Raw genomic sequence first — 10,599 nt, forward strand, 5'->3', positions numbered from 1 at the left:
TGTACCAAAAGAAAAAAAGTATTTATGATACAATTCATATCATTTATTGGGGAAGAAAAAAGTGGTTTCATAACTCTTATTTAAGACACGATAATTAAAGCATGGCGTTACTCTTAATTAAGGCTAATGAAGTTCTAGTTGATTCCATTTGCTAACATCACTATTAATAGTGGTCTTGGGGTCTTCGATGTTGCTTTTCTTCAGAGGTTTTTAGTTGTCTTAATATATTTCATTCACAAAAATAGTAAATAAATTAAAACATGGGGAAGGAGATGCAACAGTTGATCTGTGCGTTTGTGCTAATAACTTTGAGTTTCATGATGTTTTCTGCAGAGGCCAGAAACCTACATGCTTTTCAGCAACAGGCAATGGAAGAACCTAGTGCCGCTGGTTTGCAGTTGCAAAGTTTATTATTTGAATCAACAATCGGCTTTGGGATGTTGCCTAGGGGAGCAATTCCCCCATCTGGGCCTTCTACACCAACTCACTCCTACTGCTGCTGCTACTACTACAGCTGGTCGCTAAATCATGCATCCAATTGCAACTATCAACTTCAAAGCTACCTCCGATCCGTTTCAAAATTTATGTATTTTTATTTTAAAACTTTGGTTGTTTTAGAATTAGGATTTCCAATCTCAGGTAAGATCGGTTCAGATCATGAAATCCTTTTTTGTCGGATAGGAGGACTGTTTCAAAAAATGTACTTCTAAGTAATTGCTCCATAGATCCTATATCTATCTATATGAAGAAGAAATCATGTGACCGAGGAATTCTTATTTGTACAAATGGTACTTCGAATTTGGAACGAGTATGAAGAAATTAATGATACTTTTTTATCTTTTGAGTTGTTCTGCTGGATCGATCGCTCAAGATCTTTGATCTCTATCCGGACCTGATGAAAAAAATGAAATCACATCTTATAGACTCGTTGAGAATAATTCTAATCTAGTTCATGTACTATATATTATTATATGTAGTAGTTAACTATTTAAAACTGTTTTTTAATGAAGTATTAATGACTTTTAATTTTTACAAGGTATTTATTGTGAAGCATTATTAATGCTTTTTCTTAGTAGAAATAATAGTATAGAATTTTTTTCATATAAATATAAATGAAGTAGTTGAAAATAATATAAAAAATAATAATAAATGAGGGTAATTTTGTACTAGTATAAATTAATTAAATATTTCTCAATTAAATAATCAAAGTTTTGAAATGGAGAGAGTACTAAGTTGCATGATATTGATCCCTCAAAATAAAGAACGACTACTCGATTTTCTTCTCTCTCGTATATAAGTGTAAGAGCAATGATATTTTAGCATCCCATTTTTTCAAGTACCTAATTATACTTGTTCTTTTTCTTCGTCTCTATATATCAAAAGTTATTTAAATTAAAAATGCATAATTTTTTTTGTTAATATCTTTACATCTAAGAAAAATACAAAGTATTATGTTATTGCGATAACTGAAAGAAGGATAAAACGAAATGGAAAAGTAAAAAAAGAAAAAGCTATTAAATGTTACTACGTTGTTTGCCACATCAGAAGAACCTCAAATCGATAGAACGAGAGAGAGAGATTGATTTAACAAACAGTGTGTGTGTGTGCGTGCGTGTATGGAGAAGAGAGTTATGTCAATGTCAATTGTCTTCCTCTGCTGCTTGTTCTTGTTCTTCTTCTCAACCTCTGGGGCTCTCTGGGTCACCGTACCACCTTTCAGCACCAAGTGCGTTTCCGAAGAAATCCACAACAACGTCGTCGTTTTGGGCGATTACGCTGTCGTCGACACTGGGAATGATCATTCCAACAACTCCACCATTTCCGTCAAGGTTTCGTTTCCTTTCCTGCCTCCTCGGATCTCTCTTCAAATTCAACACATTCATATCCATTCATTATTGTTTCGGCCTGAATGCATGCATGCATGCTTTTATGATATCATGAATGTAATCTAATTTAATTGCTTTACTAAATAAATAAGTCTGCGTGAGATGCTGGTGCATCATGATCTCAATTTTATATATGATTCATTCATGCTCACCTTGTGTTAATCTACGTACGTCAAGATTAGAGAGGAAGAGACAGATAACCAAGAGAAATATACATGTAACAAGTAATATAAGGTGTAGTATCTACATATATATCATTATTCTTTAATGTGGATTGAGCAAAAACCTTGACACATTCTTAGAAGGAAAATGGTGCATGACAACTATGTCATCCTATTTTTACACTTTTAGAGAGATAGAAACATGATCCGATAAGAAAAAGGATAGAGAAAAAAAAATTAAGAGTGTCAATTAGGCATACATACTTTGCAGATGTTCATGTATTATTATTCATACTCATGTAGTAGTAGTGATACCTGATTTTCTTACATCCAAATAGTGCAAATATTCTATCTCATTTTTCTTTATCTTTCTCTTATGATCACATTGCCTAACCAATCATATCAATTACTTGTCACTATTCTTTTCTCATCTCGGGTATCCCGTTGGTTGTCCAAGGATTTTTTTCCCCTATAGTAATCTGTTTTCATCAGGTCACATCACCGTACGGAAACAATCTTCATCATATGGAGAACATATCAATTGGTAATTTCGCCTTCACAACTCGAGAGAGTGGAAACTACCTAGCATGCTTCTGGGTGGGTCATAGTGAACGAGCTGGTGGAGACGTTAGTGTGAACCTTGATTGGAAAACTGGAATTGCAGCCAAGGATTGGGATTCAGTTGCTAAAAAAGAAAAGATTGAGGTAATTAAACATTTCGTCGGTATTATTAATCTATTGATATGCCTGATGTTTTCATCTAGAATTTTTTTAGTTCTACCTCACAAAAGCTGTATACTATAACAGATACTTGAAAGACCTATTGATTATTATAGAATGAGTCTCAGTGCTGTTTTTATAAAGAATTCCATGATTTGTAATTTAGTACTTCCTTGAATTGAAGTCTACCTCTCTTCTTTCATTAACTTTATAATCCTCAATTTTGCTGACATCTTCCTCCACATATGATTGATGGCTAGGGAGTAGAGCTTCAGTTGAGAAAGCTAGAAGGATCAGTTGAGGCTGTCCACGAGAATTTGATCTATCTGAGGGGCAGGTAATTTTTATCATGTCAGCACCCTCTTCCCCGAAATAAAATTTGTTACAATTCTGATGTATTATTTTGTTTTTTGTGTGTTTTTGGGATATTTACTCAGGGAAGCAGTGGTAAGGAACGTGAGTGAATCAACCAATGCCAGAGTGGTGTGGTCTAGTTTTATGTCCTTGGGTGTGTGCATTGCAGTTTCAGTTCTGCAGTTGTGGCATTTGAAGCGATACTTCCACAAGAAAAAGCTTATCTAGATGGTGCTAGTGTTGATTTAATTTTAAAGTAGGAATTTTATAACTTAGGCATTTTTATGAGCTTTGCGTTCTTAGTAAGGAATTATATTTGGATTCATAAAGATAATTTTATTCCAAAGCATTCGTTGACCGTAGTCAACATTTTAAGGAATTGATCTTTCATCCTAGATTTTGCCTTCAACTTGATCCAAAAACAAACGAACGCCTTGAACATTATTAAAGTTTGAATCTGAACCAGACAAAATTTTGAATTGAACAAGTATCCTTATGGCGATAGCCTTATTAATTGATATTGATACTATAATCCATATAAGCAATGAGAACAAAACCACTGTCTCTTTCCTCATAAATTTGGCGTCGTGTCAGCGTTTACACCATTGGTTAAATGCCCTTTTTGCTTTCATAAATTAAAATGATTTAATTCTGATTCCCTTCGTGCGTAATATATATATACATCATTACATTGATAAAAAAAAAAACACTGTACATCATTATTGTTGAATGACGTTTTACTAAATCATTAAGAATTTAATTATCATAGCAATTATGTAAATCTTTTAATGATGCAATTATTCAACATAAATAATTAATATACTGAAATTAAAATTAAATCATTGAATAATATTTAAATTAAATTCTTAACAGAAATAATTATTGATTAAATTTTACTTATTTTTCAAATAAATTTTAAATTAATCAGATTTTTTTCTTCTAATGAATTAGAAGATTAAAGCTAAAAAAATAATCATAATATCAATTAAATTACATCAACTTTTTTTGGTGTACAAATTCATTGCATCAAATTTAAATTCAACTTATCTTAAAGGAAAAGTTATAGACATTGGCAAACCATTATTGGCTAAAAGGGACATTATCAATTTTTAAATTACATTGAAAACAAGAAATTAGCTCCTCAAAATTGAGACACGATCAACTCAGCAGTCCTGTATCAATGAATAATCGCCTTTTCTAAGCTTTATTCTATTCGAACTATTCCATGGTTCATGTATCTCAACCGGCAAATCTCATCAAAAAAATCATCAGCGCTGCTATGGGAGCTCTTCATCTGAAGAATCTTGATAACCATAGTCCTTAGATTTTTGCCATACTTCAACAAGGATTCAAGAGTACTCATTTTTTGTTCGGCATTTAGTGGTGATCTCACTGTGATCACAACCTCCTCCAAACATGGAATTAAAAATCCTGGATCCACCTGCAAATGAACATCATCATTAGATAAGATTTCATAGAACAACCTAAATCAGATTTATAACATAAAAATGTTATTGTGAATTTACATGTTTCAGGCTGTTCCTCTGGCAAAGTGCTGCAAACATGGCTCCATGAATGTCAAACTTGCGCAGTTTGGGATGGTTGTTGAAAAAATCAACAAAATCAATCTCTGGAAAGGGTTGAAGAGCCTCATAGTCCCCAGTGAATTCCACCTTCATATAAATATGCTTCACCTCACTTGCCATTTTCAGCATTTTGCATATTGCATCCCAGCACCACTGGACCCCCCTCATAGTCAGGAACTCCAGAGCTGGAAGGTTTCCGAAATCCACCATATATACTCTCCCTGGAAGCAATTAACATGAAAGGAGAGAAAATTAGGCTCACTAAACCAAAAAGAAAATTACATTGTAGAGTACTTGGGAACAAAAAAAAAGGCCAATGAATAATAACAAGTTCAAGAATGACTTTAAAATTTAATTACCTGCGCTATTGGATATTGAAAGATTCCTCAAATGCTGGGTTTCAGGAACCCTAATCCAACTACAGCCTTGTACCTCAAGGGATTCAATTTTCGGGGAGGATAGCGTAAGTGAACAGTTCCCCAGACCATAAAAATCCAGCTTACACTGCTCTAAATAGGGAAGGTCAATTGAGATTGATCCTACCCCTTCACATCCAAGCAGTTTCAACCTTCTCAGATATGGACATGACTGAAACACCACAGTCAATACAGGTTCTTCCAATCTTGCACCAACTATTTCAAGGGTTCTAAGATTTTGGAAGACATCCCATTTTGGGGAATGCATCATTAAGACACCCCATAGTTTTAGAGATTCCAAATTCCTTGCTGCACCAATGCAATCCAATTTTGAAGGGCTTTCATGGGAGGCTTGGTTGTCAGCAAGATTGTCCATTCGAAGCTCAAGCTGAGAAAGAGACATACCAACAAGTGATAGCCACGAAGCAAGGCCGGAAGGGGAGAAGGGGCCGTATACAACTAGCTCTTCTAATCGCACAACCATTGATACCATTCTTTTCACTATGTCGTCCGGACTTTCACGGAGAGAAGGGTTATCAAACGAGTTGCGAGGGAAGTAGAGAGTTCTGATGTAAGCCATTGAGTCCTTCCATCGCTTAGAAACACAATTGCAAGCTGCCACATCGCGAGCGTTATTGATACGGGACAAGATGTATTGAAGAATGGCATCAGGGAGAGGATCCATTTCTGAGGACAAAAATCAAAATAGATAACTGTCAGTATGTAGACAGATTCAAGAGTAAAGATCATCATTCTCATCAAGCAATATGAATGGAGAGATGAAATCATACAGAACATGATAAAGACTACGTAAAACTCAAGCACAAGTATTAGAAGAATATATACAACTCAAGTTATTTTAATCTCAGAATCTGATTGAAGCATTTTCATCCTCAGAACTATCATTTCTATCACAACTCCTTTGAGCTAGCTCAGAAATCCCAATTCTTTGAAAACTTAAAAAGTAAATTGTTAAACTGCTTACTTGGCTGTTAACAACAAAATTGAACACTAGCTATGCACACAGGGAGACAACATATTCAAAAACTCAGTGTGGTACAGTGGGATGCATAAGGAGAAAACCCAGAAGGGCAAAGGTGGAAAATTCTGCTTCTATGGCAACACATTGGATCAAAATTTCAGACAGGAACAAAACCAAATCTTGTAAAATTGGATGGAAAAACTCATTCATATGTACAAGGCTAGAACCTAGTCACGCATCAAACCCAGAAAAATAAAACATGGGATATAAATGCTTTATTTTTTTCTTTATTAAATCCATCCAGCAAGACAGAAGCAAAAAAAAAAGGGTGAGAGAGAGCTTACAGAGTATGAAATCAGAATAGAATGAAGATCTGAGGTTGGGGGCTTGGATGCCGGATCTCTCTAGGGATTGGTCGAGAGAGAGACAGAGACAGAGAGATTTGATTTGAGGGTTTTGGTGTGTTGGGTTTGAGAATTTATATGGGAAATGTATGTATTTGTCTTATAATTTAAAATTTTTGGGGAAGGAGGGTGGAATGAAAATTAGCCCGCCTTTTCTTTTAGGTTTTTCAAATTTTTTGACCGTTCAAAGTTCAAACAGATTCCACGCGACTATGCCAGGGCATAATTAATAAACATATAAATAAATAAATAGTTAAATACCTAATAATTAAATAGCTCCTGCTGGTTAATTTTTCCTGAAAGCTCACATGATTTGTCCTTTCATGATACATAGGTTTTTTTTTCCTCGCCTATCCTTTTTGAGAGAGAATTTTGTTTGAGTTATGATTAAATATAACATTATTTTCAAGTAAAAATTTGAAATTTACTACATTTTAAAAAATGTTTTTTTTGTTATACCAAATTTTGTTTTTTAAGTTTCTATGGAGTTTTTTTAAAAAAAAATCATGATTTTGCAAGGCTTTTCCTTAGATTTTACACGAGTGGAAGGTTTTTGGATATATAAATGATTTAAAAAATATATACTCCAACTTGTTCTCTCTTGATCATAAAATCAATTTGTTCTCTCTTGAAATTTTTTAAAGTTTGAATTGCGAGGTGACATCTCACGGGTGCACTTCAGAGTAATCTCTCTTCTAAATCATTTCCACACACACACAAAATAATGACTAGGCTAGCAAGTGACATAAATAATGTGATTAATTTAGGGAAATACTTGAACTCAAATATTAAGCATCTAGGGGTGTGCAAACTGGAAAATGAAAAGGGAGAAGTTGAGTGCCTAAAAAAATGAAAAGAGATATTTTCTCTTATTTGATTGGACAGAAAAATAAGTAGGGGAAAAAATATGATAAGACTTACATAATCTTTCTCCTCTTTGAAAAGAATAATAAACTATAATATATAATATGAGATATCATACATATACAACAATTTACACAATATATTTTTTTTTGTCTCTATCTCTCGTCACAATCTTATTATTTAATATTACATTTCGAATTCAAATTCCTCTCTCTTTTTTATGTTTCTTTCTCTTGGTTGTACACTTTGCTTTAAAAAAAAATTGTGATAACAATTTATTATACAAGTATCATTTCTCTATAAATATTGGATCTAATTCAATTAAGTGAATAAGTACTCTCAGTTATTGATAAAGAAATTTACAGTCAATATTAGGTACATATATATATATAACAAACTCATAAATGTATTGAAATATTAATATTGATGGTTGATTTTTTATTTTAATGACCTAACTTTTTTAGAGGAGATAAATTTAATTACAGATTTCGGGGGGTGGGGGAGTAGAACTCATTACAGAGCTTAAGACTATACTATTTCAGTTTATCTATTGTACTGGAAGAACAGTTCCAAAATGCTTAAAGTCAGCTTGAATAGAGGTGCAGTGCTAGTATAAGCTCCAACATGTATTTTCAGTAAGCTAAGACGGTAGTTTGAATCCCTTTAGAGGAAGAAAACAAGTACTGCATTGCAATGCTGACAATGTCATCATTCAGGAACTCTGTAAGATGGATCCACCATTTTCAGGATGAACAAGTTTCCTTTATCACCTCTTGATACCCTGTTAGATTATTACAACAAAGAATGACAACGAGTATTTGATATCTATACCAGATGATGGGAAAACGATTACGATGGAGAGATAAGGTATGCAAGGTCCAATGAGTCCATAAACATCTTTCTCCAAAAAGAATAAACATGAATCTAACTAGAATGCTCTCTACATGTAATCTGGCTGGTAACTCACCGCAGTTCTTCGTCCAAATATGTTATTTCCAGTTCCCCACGAGCTCTTCCAGGGGCTTTAATAGGTATCTGCATGTGTACATTATGATGGAATAGATCATGCTCACAAGCTATTATTCAACAAGTGCAGAGACATACTTACGCATTGCTCATTAGTTCTTAAGCAGTTCCAAATTGCAGGTATAGGATAGTGACTATGACTAATGTAATGTGTATGGACTAGTTTGTTGGAGCCTGTTAGATCATTAGAATTTGAAAGAAATCTCTACAGAATTTGCAAATACTTTTTTCACTTCTAAAGGTTCTTAAGCCAATGTCAGCTAGCACATTACAAAATAGAATTGCAATGATAGCTATTGAGACTCCGAATACTTACAATGCCTCCAATTTTGAAAGTATCAAATTTTACAGCCACTTTCCTTGGATTTAAAGGTGTTAAATCTGCTGTCACCTACACAATATTGATTTTTGTTTACATAAGCAAATGTTTGAGTGAGAATGAATTAATGGTGAAAAGTTGTCTCAATTTCACTAGTATTACCTGGTTGAAGAATGGCCAAGATTCCATATTTTGGGCCCTTAGAGTATCGACATTGATTGCTTGATAATTTGCAACTGATCTCAACAACTTTGGTCTCTGTCATTGCATTATTGAAAAAGTTAGCAGGCAAAAAATGGTAGATGGCAAGGTGGAGAAGAGTTGTTTTTTTAATCTATTAGAGAATCATTTAATCTTGCAAAATGAAAAGGGAACAACAGAAGCAAAATAGATAATTTGGAATTTAGTGAAAGCTTGTTAAAATATGGGTCATGTATCGCACAAGAAATAGTACTGTGGATTTCATTATGAGTAAAACAAAAGCGAAGCTAGTTTTGATACTAATGTGCTAGATGACTAGTAAATGACTGAATACATGTAATCGTGTTGATTTTATATTTTCCTTTTCTGCAAAGATTTGCACACGGATGACAATTCTATGATCTAAACTCTAGACAAAGTGAAAGATCAGGTAACATTGTTACTTGAGGCGGGGAGCTATAATGGCAACTTCTTGAAAATTCTACCTAAGAGTTAGAGCTTATTCTATTAACGGAATTCAATGTGCATTCGGTGGAAATGAATTTTTGCAAGAAAAAAGCATGTAAACACAGAATAGAAGGAAAGAACCTGCTGCAACATGCTTGCAAACATTAGATGCATCAAATCATAATATCTAACTAAACATATCTTAGTCCTTGGATGGTTTATTAGCTGAATATAAAATATAAATGTGATGAACTACAGTAAGGGGAAAAGAATTGTTTACCTTGGTTTGCAAGATTGACTGCGAGGTAGTGTATATAAGCTCCCATTTTCCATCGAGTAGGTTAGTTTTGAGGGGCTCCTTTATTGGAGTAACTGCCTCAAGTTCCCGCGCAATCTATTAAGAAATGAGTTCCACGAATCAAGAATAAAAATGCAAATGAAGTTGAGAAATTTTTGTTGGAAGAAAATTAGCATGCAAGACAACATATATTGAGTAGATCTTTGAGAATGGATAAAGACAACCAATATTGTTCAAAATTGGAGTTTCACAAACTAGACTAGTGTAGAGCTTCTTTCTTCTTTTTTTATGGTAGGAATCAAAGATAATGTTAAGGATTCACAATAACTCTAGCATTCTGCTGAACCAATTGAGTTAGACCCCTGACAAAGTAATTAACACTAATTAGCTTTCATTCATTGTAGACATGCAATTGAGCTGACCTGATCAATTGTTTGCTGGTCTTGGGGAGTGGCATCAGCCCCTCGATCAAGCGGTGCAATGGCCTCAAGCATTTCTTCCTTGATGATCTTAGCATCTTTGCCTTTCTTCAAGAAGGAAGTGAAAAATGAAACTTTTGCTCTCCATTTGTGATTGTGAGAGACATGAACGTGATGATGGGTGGAGGGTCTAATATTAATTGGGAAGTGAGAAGAAGAAAGTGAAAGTGGCTGTGCATGGAAATGGAAATGGAAATGGGGTACTGAACATGTGGCGTTCACAGCTGAAATGAGGAAGGGAGAGGATAAGGCCATGCCTTATGTTAGTTATGCCCTTCTTCTTTATTAGCCACAACTCATACAACTCATAACATATTGCCTTTCCTATCATAAAAATAACATATTGCGTGGAAATTTGTCAACACTTCACACCATCAATAAAAGATACCCTCCACCCGAAGACAATTTAGCAACTTTAACACATTTTCAAATACTTTTATTATTATTTACTAAAAT

At 34.0% G+C, this 10,599-nt stretch overlaps 3 protein-coding genes across 4 annotated transcripts; 1 reads left to right on the forward strand and 2 right to left on the reverse strand.

Moving 5' to 3' along the window:
• Window positions 1-1,579: 1,579 nt before the first annotated feature.
• On the forward strand, window positions 1,580-3,475 carry LOC100802128 (transmembrane emp24 domain-containing protein p24delta3). Its single transcript, XM_003547005.4, has 4 exons — window positions 1,580-1,829; window positions 2,540-2,752; window positions 3,028-3,104; window positions 3,205-3,475. The coding sequence occupies exons 1-4, from the start codon at window positions 1,617-1,619 to the stop codon at window positions 3,347-3,349; spliced, it is 648 nt and encodes a 215-aa protein (XP_003547053.2). The 5' UTR covers window positions 1,580-1,616; the 3' UTR covers window positions 3,350-3,475.
• A 694-nt stretch (window positions 3,476-4,169) lies between these two features.
• LOC100777333 (F-box protein At1g10780) lies at window positions 4,170-6,720 on the reverse strand. Of its 2 annotated transcripts, XM_003547495.5 has the most exons (4): window positions 6,450-6,719; window positions 5,067-5,810; window positions 4,648-4,928; window positions 4,170-4,562 (listed from the first exon to the last, which is right to left on the reverse strand). In XM_003547495.5, the coding sequence occupies exons 2-4, from the start codon at window positions 5,806-5,808 to the stop codon at window positions 4,326-4,328; spliced, it is 1,260 nt and encodes a 419-aa protein (XP_003547543.1). In that variant the 5' UTR covers window positions 5,809-5,810; window positions 6,450-6,719; the 3' UTR covers window positions 4,170-4,325. The 2 variants fall into 2 exon arrangements, with proteins under 2 accessions (XP_003547543.1, XP_040865796.1); XM_041009862.1 differs by having other exon boundaries at window positions 5,067-6,720.
• A 1,062-nt stretch (window positions 6,721-7,782) lies between these two features.
• Window positions 7,783-10,540, reverse strand: LOC100780001 (probable plastid-lipid-associated protein 4, chloroplastic). Its single transcript, XM_003547497.4, has 6 exons — window positions 10,087-10,540; window positions 9,647-9,760; window positions 8,881-8,976; window positions 8,716-8,790; window positions 8,341-8,408; window positions 7,783-8,154 (listed from the first exon to the last, which is right to left on the reverse strand). The coding sequence occupies exons 1-6, from the start codon at window positions 10,396-10,398 to the stop codon at window positions 8,082-8,084; spliced, it is 738 nt and encodes a 245-aa protein (XP_003547545.1). The 5' UTR covers window positions 10,399-10,540; the 3' UTR covers window positions 7,783-8,081.
• Between the last annotated feature and the right edge of the window lie 59 nt (window positions 10,541-10,599).

Source organism: Glycine max, chromosome 15, assembly GCF_000004515.6.
Source record: "Glycine max cultivar Williams 82 chromosome 15, Glycine_max_v4.0, whole genome shotgun sequence".
Taxonomy (NCBI): Eukaryota; Viridiplantae; Streptophyta; class Magnoliopsida; order Fabales; family Fabaceae; genus Glycine; species Glycine max.